This window comes from Sinocyclocheilus anshuiensis, unplaced genomic scaffold (assembly GCF_001515605.1).
Source record: "Sinocyclocheilus anshuiensis isolate Anshui unplaced genomic scaffold, SAMN03320099.WGS_v1.1 scaffold419, whole genome shotgun sequence".
NCBI classification, from domain to species: domain Eukaryota; kingdom Metazoa; phylum Chordata; class Actinopteri; order Cypriniformes; family Cyprinidae; genus Sinocyclocheilus; species Sinocyclocheilus anshuiensis.
In genome coordinates this window covers 239,991-257,842 of record NW_015548228.1, presented here as the reverse complement: position 1 = coordinate 257,842, position 17,852 = coordinate 239,991, and the positions used below count along the sequence as shown (strand labels likewise).

General features: G+C 37.9%; 2 protein-coding genes across 5 annotated transcripts in view; one reads left to right on the top strand and one right to left on the bottom strand.

Moving 5' to 3' along the window:
• LOC107654477 (polycomb protein suz12-A-like) overlaps positions 1 to 1,952 on the top strand; it is a 13,070-nt gene extending 11,118 nt beyond the window's left edge. Inside the window, exons 15-17 of one of the 4 annotated variants that reach the window (XM_016441551.1) lie at positions 1,074 to 1,153; positions 1,266 to 1,298; positions 1,369 to 1,952. In XM_016441551.1, the coding sequence (XP_016297037.1) occupies positions 1,074 to 1,153; positions 1,266 to 1,298; positions 1,369 to 1,651 (396 nt within the window). In that variant the 3' untranslated portion in view covers positions 1,652 to 1,952. Of the gene's footprint in view, positions 1 to 1,073; positions 1,154 to 1,265 lie in introns of all 4 variants that reach the window. The other 3 variants (XM_016441554.1, XM_016441552.1, XM_016441553.1) reach the window with 3 other exon arrangements.
• A 1,021-nt stretch (positions 1,953 to 2,973) lies between these two features.
• Positions 2,974 to 17,852, bottom strand: part of LOC107654479 (cytokine receptor-like factor 3) — a 21,137-nt gene continuing 6,258 nt past the window's right edge. Inside the window, exons 3-9 of the mRNA XM_016441555.1 lie at positions 14,602 to 14,809; positions 12,003 to 12,090; positions 8,577 to 8,754; positions 8,269 to 8,491; positions 7,836 to 7,974; positions 7,479 to 7,591; positions 2,974 to 4,414 (exon numbers count right to left, since the gene is read on the bottom strand). Of these exons, the coding sequence (XP_016297041.1) occupies positions 4,146 to 4,414; positions 7,479 to 7,591; positions 7,836 to 7,974; positions 8,269 to 8,491; positions 8,577 to 8,754; positions 12,003 to 12,090; positions 14,602 to 14,809 (1,218 nt within the window). The 3' untranslated portion in view covers positions 2,974 to 4,145. The remainder of the gene's footprint in view (positions 4,415 to 7,478; positions 7,592 to 7,835; positions 7,975 to 8,268; positions 8,492 to 8,576; positions 8,755 to 12,002; positions 12,091 to 14,601; positions 14,810 to 17,852) is intronic.

Below are 17,852 nucleotides of genomic sequence, written 5' to 3'. Positions count from 1 at the left end.
TGATCAAAGACTACAGATTTTAGCCTAGGATTATAGGAATCTTTTAGGATTTTCAAAATTTGTCTCAGATGACCAAATCGTGGCCAAAATCGCACAGTGTGAGCCGGGCTTCAGTCTGTGTGAGACTGAATATGATATGCTTCCACTGACACTACATGTTCAAATCGCATCTGAGGAGGGATGTTACAGCATATCTGGAATTAAGTTGCATTAAATCAATGTTAAAGTATAAAGGGTTGATTTTTATCTGCATAATTGCTTTGTTGTTCAGTGACTGTAGGTTTATAGTAGGGATGCACCGAAGTTTCGGCCACCAAAAATTATCGGCAGAAAATATGAGCCGGAAAAAAAAAAAATATATATATATATGGTGCGCCGTGCATGGGTTTCACTCTCCTCTAGGCGCAGTCACTGCGTGATGTGATGCTCCACTCAATATTCCGCTCTATGAATGTGCGTTCTGCTCGTCTACCGCTCATACTCACCGGAAAAGCAAAGTTCGCTCAAATAACGTGCAAACAGGAAATTTCTATGTATTATGTTACTTGTTGCTGTTTGCAGTAGCGTTACTGGGATGTAACATGCTGTACTGGGCAACACTGGTAAAATAACGCTATCCACTGATCTGCTCCCCACTGTGCTCTGCTCACATGCTCTGATAATAATAGCTTTGTAGGACTATATATTATTTGGATAATTAGTTAAACTTTAATCTAAAAAATCTGATTCTGTTGCATAGAACTAAATAAAAATATATTGATATTTAATCAATTTTCTGTCCAATTTTATTGTGTAATTTTCAGTAAAAGTGTGGTTATTTTATTGGCTTGTGTTTTTTAAAAGTTAGTTTAATTAAAATGAAGTTAAATTTAAAAAGTCTTACAAAATTACTTTATATTATTCAATAAAATAATAAATAATTATTACAAAGCATTTTTGGCTTCGTTTCTGTTTTCGACCCAGAATTTTCATTTCGGTGCATCCCTAATTTATAGCACCCTCTAAATCTGAAATTGCACACGTTTTATTTAGCATTTACCATTTTAAGTGACTTTATCTTCACTACCCCTTAGCAAATCGATGAATTCACGGATGTCAATGAGGGAGAGAAAGAGGTCATGAAATTGTGGAACCTGCATGTAATGAAACATGGGTATGTTTTTTTTTTTCTCACTTCTACTTCACTTCGGTCCTTTCTGTTTAAAGTTTGTTTTATTGAATCAAACCTCTCCTATTAAACGCAATCCTTGTTCTGTATATTACAGTGGCCTGGATACTCTCCTCGTATCACCTTACATGTTACGTGAGTTTATCTCTCAGAGCTTGATCACATTTCTGCCAGTAATTCACTTGTTTCTTTCCATGCAGATTCATAGCTGACAACCAAATGAATCAGGCCTGCTTGTTGTTTGTGGAGCAGCACAGCACCACCATCATCGAGAAGAACCTTTGCCGGAACATTCTGCTCCATCTGGTCAGCATGCACGACTTTGGTTTAGTGAATACAGGGACCATAGATAAGGCCATGGCTCACCTGAAACCGCAAAAAGATGGCCAGGAGCAAGCCAAAACGCAAGACGATGCTGATGGTGGATCCAGCTGCGATGGTGAAGCCAGTGTATCAAGTTTAGTCAACACCCAGAATCACTGAAACCTCCTCCTCACACTCTGCGTTGAATTGAGTGTCAGCAGGCATCCGAGAGCCACCAAATTCTGCTTGCTCACAGGGTTAAAGTTGATGTCGAGTTCGAAGCGGTTTATGTGGTTCGACAGCCATATACTCTGCAGATCATGATTTTGGCCTGATGTCATCAGAGTTCAAAGCAACTCTTTACTAGGTTCAAATTACTTGAAGATGCCATTAGTCTTTATGATGGAGTGTACAAGCAGGTCAGATTTTTCTTTTCCCACACAACCCTGTAGCTCTAGCAAATGTTTAGCACTTGTTTTAGGTGCCTAAGTTGCCCCCCCCTTGAAAACTTCAAATTACTTTTTTTTTTTTTTTTTTTCGACTTTTCTTTGGAATCTTGGATTGAAGAACATTTACACTGCAGAGTTTATCAAGTTTTTCAGAGCCTTCATTTCACTGACCTTGCAACACAAACATACAGGTACAGGGTACTACAACGCAGTGGGGTGGCGAAGCCTTGCAGAAATGTTTACACTTGCCTTACCCATGGAAACATGGACTCGAAGCAGGGTTTGAACTTTTGGTCTAAATCAGTGCGAAAAGGTTTAATTTATTCTTGTTTGAATAATTTCAATCTGTCCAGTTCCATACACAGTGCATCTGCTCTGGTGTCCATCAATTTATCTCGTTTCCACTTGTCCTTCACGGTGCCCATTTGTTTGATTTTCAGGTGTTTCTGAGGAAACCTTTTGTAACGTGTACATAGGTTTAGTGATATTACACGATGGCTTTGCTGAAGGGGACTGCATTCCAGAAGGAATATTATTTTAGACCAAAGTGAAATGGTTATAATGTTTGTCTAGTTGGTTTGAAATCAGAAATGTAAGTCTTCATAGTTGTTGTTTTTGTTGTTGTTGTATGCATCTGTTTTAAAAGAAAGGGATCTGTTTGTGAATCATTACTGCTTTATTTCGCTACAACTGTGCACTGGGTTAAAACATGTTTTTGGTCAATATTGGAGATCAGTTGCTTAACTGGCTGAAGCCGTTGTGTAATTTGCTAATTTTTGCGTAACACTCTCAATACAGCAACGATTACACAGGCTGTGGATTACTGATGTAAAGTAATGTCAAAAAAGATACTTCTATCTTGAATAAGAACATTATGAAACCTGCTTGAGTTTCTGAATTATGCTGAAACGTGCTTGAGGTTGCTCTTTATTTAAAATAAAGATTTTTTTTGTTTTACAATTGATACCTCACAAGTTGATGATTATCTTTCATGTTTTTCTTTGGAGTAAACATTTACGAAAAAAATAAAATAAATCAAGATTTTTTGAAATGTTCCAAACAATTTATTAAATCTCAAATGTTCAGTTGTATTCTTACAGCTGTACTGCAAAGGCACAGACAAAATAAAATACACATTAAACGGTCACAGTTTTATAAATATAGTATAGATCAGATCTTTCATGGGTTAATCTGCATAGAGTTACAAATGTTCTCTTCTGCAGTGAGGAATTACATGGTACCTTGTAAACGATGTTTTATCTCGGGAACATGCGAGTTGGGTGCTTGTCCTCTCATTTTGTCAAATGTTTTTCCTCTGAAATCTCCAGCCAAAGCATTATAAACATTACTGTAAGGTAAGCCAACTGATAAAAACATGAAGTGGTTCAGTAAGACTGCATGTAAAAATGTGAACATAAAAAAAAAAAGATCACCATAAAATGGCACAACACTTGAGCTTAGTGCGAATTATCACATTTCTGTGGAAACCTATTGGTATCTACTGATCAGTATTATTTTGCTGAAGTTGTGAATGAATGGGTTGACACCTTAAACACTCTACCCTGTGATGTAAAAATTAAAAACAGTACTTTCTAAATGAGAGCACGGAGTACCAGGCAAACACGAATTAAATACTAGTTGTTATATGCCATCTCTAAACGTTACAGTGTCCTAAATCAAACGACATTCAGCTGTTTAAACAGACTAAAAGTTCTAAGGATATATTCTCCACTTCTGACTTGAGAAAACTCAAAAGCAGAAAAGATTGTCCGAGCGTAAAAGATTCAGCTTCGTCATTTGCTATAAAGCATTTTGTTTTTGTTAGTTTTTTTTTACATTTTTGAGCAGTTTTGAGTGCCTTTGATCTCTGAATGCTTCACAGTAGATTCTTTTCTGTGGTAAACCAGACCAGCATGCTTTGCAACTTAACACCTGCTGCTAAAGACTTTATTAGACTCCTCAAACATGTAACAGTCTCTTTTGCAAATATTTACTGTTATGCAAATACCACAACACCTGTCCATCTGTAATGAGGTCAAAGAGTAGTGGTTGGCGTCATACCTCAAAACAAATTCTAATGTTATTCTGCAGTGATACGTGGTGCTGATAATAAGAAAAAAGGTAAATGTGACATCTGAACACTGTAAGCACTTGGGAAGTTTGATAACATTAAAGAAACTTGAGGTCTTGAATTCCAGCAGACTGGATCTTTCATCATGCAACAATCAAAACACCAGCACTTTCCATCCAGGGTGCGTGAAGGAGCAGCCAAAGAAAAGGCTGTCCACCACCTGATCCAGCAGCCAATCAAACACCACTTCCCTGTTCCCTGAGCCAATCGTCACCCTCAGCTTGAAGTTTCCACCATCGCTGGGGTTGTTATTGTTGCTCACAGGAAAGAGGCTGACTACTTCCATGTCAAAGGTCACAGAAGAGCCAACAGTGATGGCTGGTAGCTGGTTGGTCATCTCCTTTCCGTTCACAAACACGGCACCTGGAAAATGGAAAGCACACGGTGACTTGACACTAATGTTTGCTGCAGTCGGTGAGTAAGCAGTGCCTCAAAAAGACACTTTTAATGATTTAAACTATCCATTTCAGTGAATCATTTTAAAATTATAACAAACGATTCATTTGAGTCATTGCTCATAAATCTCCCAGATGACTCACTCTGTGAGTGTTTATTTAATTGTTTTAGCAATAAACACTAATACTTACCTACTGTACCTAATATTTCTTATGCTTTGTTAAACTGATTATACATAACATTAAATATATTATATATAAAACATAATTTTGGCTTGTGTTCATTTAGGTAACAGTGTGGAATTTAAGCCTTGATTATTTCTAGAATTTTACTATACATTTTTCAAGGCACGTCCGCGCCGCATTGAGATAAAAACATTTCAACTTTTCAGAATGCCGCAAGCACACCGTGGGTCATGTGACAAGAACCAACCAATCAGCTTCATCCTTTCACATAACAACATTGAAAGCTCAGCCAATAAACTTTTCAGAATGCCGCAAGCGCACTGCAGGTCATGTGACAACAACCATCCAATCAGCTTCATCCTTTCCCGTAACAACATTGAAAGCTCAGCCAAGATGAAGGAACAGCTGATCATAGCTGTACAGGTTAGACATTTTTAAAATAAATTTAGTAGCAGAGCTACTGCAAGCGATTTTTAGTGCTGCAAATCCATTTATCCTTTGCTGAAACTTCCGCGTCTTCATGGAGAGCGCAGGTCATGATTGCTTATAGGGCTGAAGCTATTGAATATTTTTGTAATCGAGTATTCTACCAAAAATTCCATCGATTAATCGAGTAATCGCATAAGAAGACCTTTTTCTTTATTAAAGAGCAATACTAACATTTTTATTACTGAAATTGCATATATTAATATTAATAACTGTGAAAACTAAACCCATTTAGTGCATTTAATTGCCATATTACATTCAAATGCAAATACAAATATATAAAAATATACAAATCAATTTCCAATTACTTTAAAGAAGTTAAACATAGTACAACCAAAAACTAAGACATAAATCAGAATAATAGTAATAAAAAAAAAAATAAATAAAACCTAAACATTGTGCAACTTAACTTTCAAGTTTCAGCCTAACTACAGCAAGTAAAACATGGAAGAAATGTTGTGTGATCATTCCTTAAAAAAATCGTTTGAAAAAAGAAAGTTTTCATAATTTTAGTAGTAGTAGTATGTACATTCTGCTGAACAATAGTAATATATTTCTGCTGCAATGTCTTCAAATTAAACCGGACTTTTATTTTGACGGGTTGCCGTGAATACCCTTACATTTCTGTGTGTATATGATATGACTCTAGTTTTACTCAAATGAAACGGTCATGAAGTGATTCTCAGAGCAGTTCTGGAGATGCGCTTCAGTGTGTGTTGTCCTGTGTGGTAAAGGAAAACGCGCGTCTCTGCCATTCATTCATTCATAGAGATATGATCGCGTAATATGAGTTAATGCTCATCAGATCGTGTAAATCAGTGGGAAATGAATAGAAATGATGATTTTGTGTAAAGAAATATCAAGTAAACATGTATAAAAATATAAAAACCCTGGCAAAGCTATTATTATCAGCGCATGTGAGCAGAGCACAGTGGGGAGCATATCAGTGAACGAGATTTTACCAGCGTTGCCCAGTACTGCAAACAGGAACAAGTATACTACATAGAAATTTCTTGTCGGTGCGTTATTTATTTATCTTTAAATTATTGAAAATTAAACTTTTTGGCAAACAAAGGGGATTTACTATTAAAATTAAAACATGGAAGAAATGTTGTGTGATCATTCCTTTAAAAATAAAGTTTTCATAATTTTAGTAGTAGTAGTATGTACATTCTGCTGAACAATAGTAATATATTTCTGCTGCAATGTCTTCAAATTAAACCGGACTTTTATTTTGACGGGTTGCCGTGAATACCCTTACATTTCTGTGTGTATATGATATGACTCTAGTTTTACTCAAATGAAACGGTCATGAAGTGATTCTCAGAGCAGTTCTGGAGATGCGCTTCAGTGTGTGTGTGTGTGTGTGGTAAAGGAAAACGCGCGTCTCTGCCATTCATTCATTCATAGAGATATGATCGCGTAATATGAGTTAATGCTCATCAGATCACGTAAATCGGTGGGAAATGAATAGAAATGATGATTTTGTGTAAAGAAATATCAAGTAAACGTGTATAAAAATATAAAAACCCTGGCAAAGCTATTATTATCAGCAGAGCATATATAGCGGGGAGCAGATCAGTGAACGAGATTTTACCAGCGTTGCCCAGTACTGCAAACAGGAACAAGTATACTACATAGAAATTTCTTGTCGGTGCGTTATTTGAGCGGACTTAGCTTTTCTGGTGAGCATGAGCGGTAAATGAGCAGAATGCACATTGATAGAGCGGAATATTGAACAGAGCGTCACACGGCGCAGTGATGACGGCTGGAGGAGAGTGAAACCTGAACACTGCTGCGCGGCGCGGCATATATTTTCGGCGGCCGAAAATTCAGTGCATCCCTAGTAAATGGACTAAACGATTCTTCGAAGCACATAATTTGCCTCGATGATTTTTTGTATTCGAGTTACTCGAGGAATCGTTTCAGCCCTAGTTGCTTAGCAACAACAGATGCCTCCGGAGCGCAAGCGCCCGAACGCTTTGGGGAAGCAAAGCACGCGTTTTTAGGCGCGACATGTGAACGGCCCCTTAAGCAGCACAACTGCTTTCAACAATGATACACACTGACGAAGACTGGAGTAATGGCGGCTGAAAATTCAGATTTGCCACCACAGGAAAATTTGTACAAATATATTCAAATAGAACAAATGCATTTTAAATTGTAATTATTTTATAATATTACTGTTTTTAATGTATTTTTGAGCCAATAAATGCAGCCTTGGTGAGCAGAAGAGACTTTTTCAAAAACATGAAAAAATGCTAACCGACCTCAAACATTTGAACAAAAATGTATATACTGAACATCTTGAAAAGGTGTATAAATATTATGTTAGTTGAACTATATTGTCCTGTTCATACCATTAGTGGAGATGCAGACAGCCTGATCCCTCTGCAGTGAGTCTGTGGCAGTTCTGCTGTCCGCACACACACCCAAACTGTCCCGCTTATCTGTCTGTCCAGCAGCTGTGATCCTGCAAGCAAACAAACGAGAAAGCCAAAAATCAGACACACAACGAGTGAGACATACGATAAGCCTGCTGATATTTGCTACTGTAAAAATGTTATTTGCGATCATTCTGCATCTCTCCGTTGTTTTTAAAATGATGAATTGCTATATGTGTAATATGATCTTAGCCTATTTATAGCATCCCACTTTCATATAGCCCACATTTGATTTGCTATGAGACTATGTGGAAGGATGAAAAGCTGATGTACTTGAAGGTGAGGGTCTGGCCACAGAAGTATGAGGGGGAGTTGGAGTACAGAACACCCCCATGACCAGGCGATGAGTCATTGCGCATAGCGATGTTCTTCCTACTGCTTAAAATGTAGCCATCCATGCCTGGAAGCCATTCTGTCAACGCACAATAAAACAACATTTATGAAACACGTTCACATTCCGTGGAGGTGCTTTATGAGAAATTTCCACAGAAATTTGTACATCATTTACTCCCCCTCAAGTAGTTCCAAACCTGTATGAATTTCCTTCTTCTATTGAACATAAAAGAAGATATTTTGAAGAATGTGGGTAACCAAACAGTAGCTGGTCCCCACTGACTTCCAAAACTACTACTTAAGGGTGAGTAAATGACAGAATTTTGAACTATGTGTGAACTATCTAGAATGCTAGGTTTCGTTGAGTCTGTACCGTGGGGTGCGAGTGTGGTGTAGCCGGTCTGCGGGATGCTCCACGGGCTCCATTCGGTTCGGCCCTCTCCTCTGGCACACACACGAAACAGGTGGTCGATGTGCGGGTCAAGATGGAGCACCAGGAACTCGGTGTCTTTTCCAATGTACGCGTCCTCATACTGAGAAGAGTTACCGCGACGGTACTGCAACCGGTAGTCCTGCGGGGTGAAGTCATCGTCCACCTACACGCAAACAGTAGGCATTGCCAAGAGAGTCATGTGGCGCTGAAAATGTCTGATGGACTTGAACAGGGGAGGCTAGACTCACCTTACACCAGCGCACCAGCACACCGCCCGGTCTTTCCACCAGCTCCTCAATCTGGACGGGCGGATGAGAGGCCACGCTGCTGTGCCGAGCCACGTGTGTCCGGAACATATGCAGCAAAGTGTCGTCCAGCTGCGCAGACAGACACGGCACGTCCACCAGCGCAGGTACCTCGGGCAGACTGATGACAACATGTTTTTACATATACTGTATCCATTCATGATTATACATTAATCTTAGGCAAATCCTCCTGCAAGGTTTAAACAAGGCGCATCAAGTAACTACGTTTGAATAAAGTAGCACAAAACATGCTGACAAATTTTTGTATTCATTTTGTTTATTTTTTACGGAGCCCCGCACATGACATGCAGGGATAAAAAAGTTAAATCGTGCACACAATTTACTAGGGATGTAACGATATCAAAATCTCACGATATGATAATATCTTAATATGAAGTCCACGGTACGATATTTATTGTGATATTTAAAAAAAAAAGAGAAAAATGAAGACTTGGGAAAAAAGAGAAAATTTTGTAAATTTTAAAGTGAAATGCTGTAATTATCTGCCGTGAAAATAAAGCATAACTGGTTGCCACTGCGCTCCCAAAGGTGAGCTAAACTTCAAGCACATGCAATAAATGAGGAACGCGGAAAACTGATCGCCTGAACGAAGTGCGCACTTCGCTTTGAAACACGCAGTGAAAACAGACTTAATGAAGGGATTAAGACATATTGTGCTTCCAGTTTTAGTTTGTTTGAAAGATTCTGTGCCAAAGCATAATGTACCAAAACACAACTTCAAAGAGCCTTTATGTTAGTTTATATATATATATTAAAAACTACACTTTTTGCCCGGAAGGCCTATCATTTCATATCGTCATGTGACCACGATGATATCGAGACAATTTTCATATCGCGATACCAAGATATTGATAATACCATTACATCCCTACAATTTACTAATCCGTTCTCTCGTTTTGAGTAAATTGTGTGCACGAAATAATAATTCGTACTATTTCCTGTCCGCATTCTCATAAACTGATGTAGATGCTTCTCACTTAAAATGATTCCATGCAATGCTGCAAGCTTTTGAGAATGTGTGTATAACTCATTCCCAACTCAAAATAAAACCCAATTAAAGTATCTATTCACTTAAAATGAGGGCACAAATTATATCAAGCACACAATTTACTTAAAATGAGGGAACAGATTATTATATTGAGCGCACAATTTATTTAAAACGAGGGAACTAATTATTATATTGAGCGCACAATTGATTTAAAATGAGGGAAAAGATTATTATATTGAGCGCACAATTTATTTAAAACGAGGGAACTAATTATTATATTGAGCGCACAATTGATTTAAAATGAGGGAAAAGATTATTATATTGAGCGCACAATTTATTTAAAACGAGGGAACGAATTATATTGAGCGCACAATTTATTTAAAACGAGGGAACGAATTATTATATTGAGCACACAATTTATTTAAAACGAGGGAAAAGATTATTATATTGAGCACACAATTTATTTAAACCGAGGGAACGAATTATATATTGAGCGCACGATTTATTTAAAACGAGGGAAAAGATTATTATATTGAGCGCACAATTTATTTAAGACGAGGGAAAAGATTATTATATTGAGCGCACAATTTATTTAAAACGAGGGAACGAATTATTATATCGAGCGCACAATTTATTTAAAACGAGGGAACGAATTATTATATTGAGCGCACAATTTATTTAAAACGAGGGAACGAATTATCAAGCGCACAATTTATTTAAAACGAAGGAACGAATTAGTAAATTGTGCACACAATTTACTTTTTTTCTCCTGCATGTCAAGTGCAAAGCTCTATTTTTTTTATTATTTTTAAATATGTATTTTGTTCTTATTTTATTTTTGGCTAAGTTATTGTAAAAATTATTAAAACAAATCTGAACATAATTTTTTGCAGACAAAGTCAGCATGCAAGGCATCACACTAGTCTCATGATAACACATTAACATTTAAAACTATCCAAACACAAAGATCCTCCTTCAGAATTAAAGGAGAGTTTATTAAGGCCTGTTCACACCAAGGCCGATAACTATAACAAAAACTGTTAAGTTTCTTCATTCTAATTCTATGTGAAGAGGGAATACGACAAACTATAAAAGCAATGACAGCCAATCAGAATCCACCTGACTTTAAAGGGGTCATATGATGCGATTTCAATTTTTCCTTCGCCGCCTCTGCTCACTCTAGCCCGGCCTCAGCTCACTCTAAGCCTCACTCTCACTCTTTTCATTTAAAGAATTTGCCACTGATGATTCAAACGCGAGTTTTGGGCAGTGTAGAGTAGCACTTGTTGTTTGTCATTGCTCGGATCACAAATGCAGCCAGTGTTTTATGTTTACGCGGCGCGGCGCGATGCAATGCAACGCAACGCGTAAAAAGACAGTATAAGTCATTATAATCAGTAATTATGTCCCCACTGGATGCAACAAATGCCTCGTTTATAATGGGTTTTAATGTTTTTGTCTCGTCGCTCCGGCCGGGACACGGCATCAACAGTATGGTGAGGGGCGTAACATTTCCGTCTCACGCTTGAGGTATTCGGCCAATCACAACACACTGGATAGCTGAATAATGTACAGTATGTGGAAAATAATGTGTTTTTTTTACTTTAAACCGCATAAACACATTTCATTACACCAAATACACCAAATAATGTTCTTTTTAGCAGCATCATATGACCCCTTTAAAGAGCTTGAGCATTTAAAGCAGTAGATGAAAAAACTGCAGTGTTTTGTATGTTACCGTGAACACGTTTCTCAGTCTTTTTCACAAACTGAGGGATGAGTCATTATTATTTCCTGTTGTATTTCTTCTCTGATAATGAGGCTTAAATGACAAAATGAGTATTAAAGATCAGAAGGATCATTCTAAAACGCTTTCTAAAAGTCTAAAACACTTTCAAATTAAATATCTTTCAAAAGTGTTTATTCTAAAACACAAAATTTATTATTTAAATGGCATCCATAATGCTACAATTTTTGCTGTAATGACTGTAGGCATGTTAAAACCTGATCCTGGGGTACATTTTAATTATGTCAAATGAATCATAGCTAAGGCAGCATGGTTTTATAAAGCTAAGCTTGGGTGATTCAGCACACCCCTGCTGGTACGGTTGCCATCTCTCTGTTAAACTTTGAGCAGATGCGTCACAAAACAGATGAGTCATAAAATCAGGCATTAGTAAAGGTTAGGTGACATGATTTTTTTAAATGAGCGCTTTAGTAATTATGTGAATAATGTCTTCTGAACTTCAGGAAAAGAAGGCTTTGCTTTCCGTGTTCTCAAGGTCTGAATCTCCATGTATTCAGTGTTTCTAGACATGAATTGAGAGTTTGTTAAGTGAATGAGTCTGTGTGCTCCTCACCTGTCCAACTGGATCTGCAGGGCTTTCTTAGTGAAGCTGCCCAGCTTGTCCTCCTTCTCATTTATGCCACAGCGGATGGCAGCCTCCCCTGAAGGGACAGTCATATTATATTTATAACTGAACGTTAAGGGCAGTAAAAATCAAACTGTAGCAAATATAATCAAATGAGCTCTAGAGGAAATTACAGCAACCAGGATGTTGTCAATACATAATTCTGTCTTTTTTACCCCAAATGTAATGATTATCCCCTGCTAACAGCGGGAGCCACAACGGAACGCACAATAGGTCAATATTCACTATTAACCAAACGCTTTTCACCTGTCGCAGCATCTCTCACTGTTTACACTCATTTACACTTTTAATCCGTAATAGAGAGCGTCACACCTGCCTCAAGACCTTTTACCGTTTGCACACCACTTGATGCACTTAAGCAAACAAACAGTGCAAATCTACACGTATTTACCTATTTGCCACCTATATCTTATTCCTATCTAATAGCCTATGTGCACCTGCCTCAAGAGCTCTCAGTCTGTTTACGATCCGATAGATGCATGTGACAAAACAGAAAATGCTGCTACTCTTACTCTGCCTGCCCCAGATGACACTTCACCAGTCAGATCTAGGTGCAGCTGTCACAGAACACGCCACAGCCAAGGCAAGATAACATTAAAAATCACGTGCATCAATCGCGGTGTCCAGTGGCTGTGAATAGTGAGAGATCTTGAGGCAGGCGCAACGCTTTGGTGCCACGTACGGGACGCGAACTCCATAACGGATTAAAACTGTTGAATAAAATATAAAGTAAGGTGGAAAATAAGTATAGATTTGCACCATTTGTTTGCTTAAGTACATCAAGTGGAGTGCAAACGGTAAAAGGTCTTGAGGCAGGTGTGACACGCTCTCTATTATGGATTAAAAGTGTAAGTGAGTGTAAACAGTGAGATGCTGAGACAGGTGAAAAGCGTTTGGTTAATAGTGAATATTGACCTATTGTGCGTTCCGTTGTGGCTCCCGCTGTTAGCAGGGGATAATCGCTACATTTGGGGTAAAAAAGACATAATTATGTATTGTGCCAAGAAGGTTGCACTGCCTGTTCATTCACACAGGTACGAAACTGATTGGTAGCTGCCTTTAGCGGAGCCTTTACCGATTATCTCCATTGATCAGAGCATTCGGCACGGTTGTCTGTGAGTGACGTCACCTCCCAATACAAACACGCCCCCTAGTATAGTCGCCTGACGATGATTGGCAGCTTTCCATGCAGACATCGGAAATTCAAATGCAAAAGGAATTGCGATTCCATTTGAGTTTTGGCAGGTTACATGCGCGACGCAGCGAGAGTGAAAAAGCAGACTGGTAATTAATATTGCTATTTAAATATGACAGGCTCGTAACTCCTAAGACATGGGAAATACAGTTGCAAATGGACTTTGCTTTTTCATTTGAAATTTGGCAGTCACTGTGTGTTCGCGAAAGCGAAAATGCAAACGTTAATGCAGGATTTGCAATTGCATTTGGATTATGTCACAATTTATGCGTCCACATATTGAAAACGCAATTGAAAATACAATTGCAATTCCTTTTGAAAATTGTCCGGAATATTGTTCCATATGTATGGTTTTAGCACTGTTTGTGTTAAACACTTCAACATTTAATCAGCCAACAATTTAATAGCTGGCAATTATCCAAATGGTTCACATTTGTACTTGCCCTGTTAATACTTTCAATGACCCTACAGCAAAAACGTATATATATTTTTTTTTAATGAAAAACAAATTATGAATAAATTAATTTTTTTAGCAACATAAATGTATTAAATGCATTAATTAAATTTTCTTCAAAAAAAATCGACATCAAACAAATAATTCATTATTTTGTTGATTAAATAAAAAAATAAATATAGACTTAAACTCTTTTACATTGGCTCAGAGCATTAAAGGGATAGTTCACCCAAAAGTGAAAATTCTGTCATTAATTACTCACCCTCATGCCATAAGACCTTCGTTCATCTTCGGAACACAAATTAAGATATTTTTTATGAAATCTGAGAGCTTTCTGACCCTCCCATAGACAGCAATGCAACTAACATTTTCAAGGCCCAGAAAGGTAGTAAAGAGATCATTAAAATAGTCCATGTGACATCAGTGGTCCAACCGTAATGTTATGAAGCTACGAGAATCCTTTTTGTGCGCAAAGAAAACTTTATTCAACAATTTCCTCTCTTCTCACGCATGTGTCGTGGTACTGACATGAGGGTGAGTAATTATTGGATGAACTAACCTTTTAAGCCATCTTTAACGCTGAGCCTTGAATAGCCACATTTTCACACAGTTTGATAAGATACTTTCAGATAATCAAATTGCTGCTATTCGACTATTTATCATGCCACTGACATAGTCCTACAAGCTGACATAGCTGATCCTTGTCTTGCACAAGGCTAAATTTAATTGATTAATACCTTCTCATAACAAATGGTCTTTACATACTTTTTTTACTTCCATGAAATCAGATAATCAGATTAGTGTGACTGTAGTTGAAGAATAACTGTAGCCCTAGCAATGACCGGCCAGTCTCCCTTCCATTGATCTGACAGACTCACCCTCTCGGAGCAGCTCATCAGCTGTGCTGACTCCATGCTCAATGAGCTTCTGACAGTCATCTAAGGGACTGACACTGTCCAGCTCGATGTTGTCGACCTCTTGCAGCAGAGCATTCAGCCTCTCGGTCAGCAGTCGACTCACTGCTGTCTGCAGCTCCTGGAAGTGCCGCTGCAGAGCCTCGCGCGTCTGACTGGCACTGCCCCGCACCTGAAAGAACACACACACAACATTTACATACAACTGTCTCCATTGCATTGAGATTTTGAGGACAGTTCAGGAAAACATTTCCTCTGTAAAGCTTGATAAATGCACATTTCCTCAAACCACGGGCTAAAAAGAGATTTTGACCCTGATTTTAAGAAGTAACTTCAATCTAGAACATTCAGACATGACTTTTTTCCTAAACAATGTTTGAATTCCAATGATTGACAGATGTGGTCTGTAATGGCCTGTAATTTCATAACTGGTAAATTACAGTAAATGAAAAAGTGTGAATTTTCAGCATCATTACTCCAGTCTTCAGTATCACATGATTCTTCAGAAATCATTCTAATATCCTCATTTGCTGCTCAAGGAACATTTCTTATTATTATCAATGTTATTATAATAAAAACAGATGTGCTGCTTAATATTTTTGTGGAAATTTATGGGGATTTATTCATTAATAGACAGTTCAAAAGAACAGCATTTATTTAAAACAGAAATACTTTATAACATTATTGTCAATTTTGATCAATTGAATGCGTTCTTGAAGAATGAAAGTACTAACTGATCCCATGATGTTAGCTGAAAACCATTAGGTTATGTGCACTATATATATTTTTATAAAGGTTATGTGAGGAAAAAGTTACTCAATTCCTACAGGATTAAAATAAAAGTACTGTACAAATTTAACACGTCAGAGGAAATTAGTTCTCTCTGAATAGAGACTGAGTATAAAAAAACAAGCAGATAACTACATAATAAACCCATAATAAATTTGAATGCAAAATACAATTCTACTGTTATAGAATACAAATACTGTAACACCAAATCAACCAATTTATTCAGAAATGTAAAAGTGTACATTTAGTCATCTGTGTAAGTCACGTAAATGTGCCACTGTCTAGTTTTGTTTATGAAGCGTAGGTCTGAAAGCGGAAGTGGTGAAGTGAATGGCACATTTCAATTTTCTTGATGCATCTTTCAGACTAACTGCTTCACCTTCCGCAAAATGGAGCCAAGAGTGACAGGAAGCCTGGCGGTTTTCAGTGTAAAAAAAACCAACAAAAAAACAGTTCCTCTTGTGAGCATGAAACTTGCGCTTGCAAAAGAAGGTTAGCTTGGGCTCGTCAATGCCACATTATCAATGAACATTTGTATGTTCATTGATACATGCTTCAACTGAATTATTGCCCAGTACACTATAGCTTAAAACCTAGTGAACTATCACACACAAGCGCTCTTCACACTGACATAAAAGGAGATGTTAAAAGCAAAATTACGCTCTGTAATTTTAAGAATTCCTTGAGTGATATTTCTGGAACGAGGAAAAATCTCATTCCCTTATAATCAGTGAAACACAACGCAGCCCTGGGCAAAAAACATGTTGACAGAAACACACACAACAGACCGCAGTGCAAACGTGTTGAGGATTTGCACCATGGAACTCGACAGACTGCCGTCACAGTGTGTGTAGGTAGAGATAACACCCTGTTGTCCAGGAAGTGGGAAGAGATTCTAAAATAACACAGATAAAGTGGTGCAGGATAAATGGATGAAACCCAAAAGAGATGGTGTTATTAATCAACATTAGTGGAAAGTTCCAGGCTTTGCTTTGTTTGCAGCTGATGCAGGAAATGCTTCTGTCCAGAGACGTGCATCATTCCTCATACATTGAAGTCTTATCAGGATCAATCGGAACATTTAGAGCCAGGACAGAATCCTCTGCCTAAATATTGTTATTCGTAACAATGCGCTGCAAAGTTTATGTGGAGGGTGGAGGCAGGATCTCAGGGCTCTGCTGCTTTGGGTTTTTTGGGGGGGTGACTAGAAGTGCTGACTCCCCATCACAGGATGTTTAGACTTAGCCCAAAAGTGCTGGATCTCTGGGAAAAGGTGAAGTCCGTACGATCCTACAGAACTCTTTAGAGCAAATGTATAATGTCAGATGCACACTGACACACATGGACACTATGGGTGGGAATCAGCAGGGACTTGGCCAGATATACTGATATCTGGGTCAAAGTAGAATAATATTCTTGTAATTCTTTATGTTTTGTAGGGCTGCACGATATATCGAAATTATCGAAATTATCGAAATATCGCAAATGTAAATATCGCAATATGCATATCACAAGGGCGTGCGATATCTGAATCATTTTAATAATAGGCTACTTAAATCAAAACGTTGCAAAAGGTCAAAGTTTTAGTTCGACGCACATAGCAGTGAATTGCTTGACGTTAAAAAGAGTTAAGTGCAATAAGTTGCAGAAAACAACTCTTTGCCGTCTCGTCTTGCTGTCTGACTCACACCTGAAGCGCACGCACAAGCCGCATTTCGCACAGCGTCGCTTCAGTTCTGCCGCACATGTGCAAAGCGCGCGCGCACACACACACACACAGAGAGAGAGAGAGAGAGAGACGCGTTTCAGACGGTGCGTGAACACGTTCGTCTTTCGCATCTCCTCATGTTTGAACAGACACATACACACAGAATGATATCAATAGTAGTAGTACCCGTCTCGACGATCATTCTCGTAAACGCAGTCGGTTATGTTTTAAATGAATGTAAACAGCTGAGAAAGAAATCGGATGTGTATCATTATACTGGATCCGTGCAGTCGGTTTTAAAGGGACAGCAGCCTATAAATACGTGTATGTGACATTACTTTTTATGTAATGCTAAAACACTGCTGGTCACTTTCAGAAGTTGTAGTGATTCTTTCTTTTCTAAGAAAGAATGTGAAACAAATTGGTTATATAATTTTCATTTTCATTTGAAATTGATTTTTACACACTTTAAGCAATATCGTATCGCATATCGCATTTTTGAACAAGGTATCGCATATCGCATTTTCCTTCAATATCACACAGCCCTAATGTTTAGTTTAATATGGTTCAAAATTATATTCTTAGCCTGTTCCGAGTTTGGATATTGGTCAAATTCAAATAACTGCAACAGCCATTTTACCTTCCCATTAAAGCCCAAAAACATGCTTGTTTACTGCATAGCAACTCTTTAAAGAGAAAAAATTCAAAACCTAATATA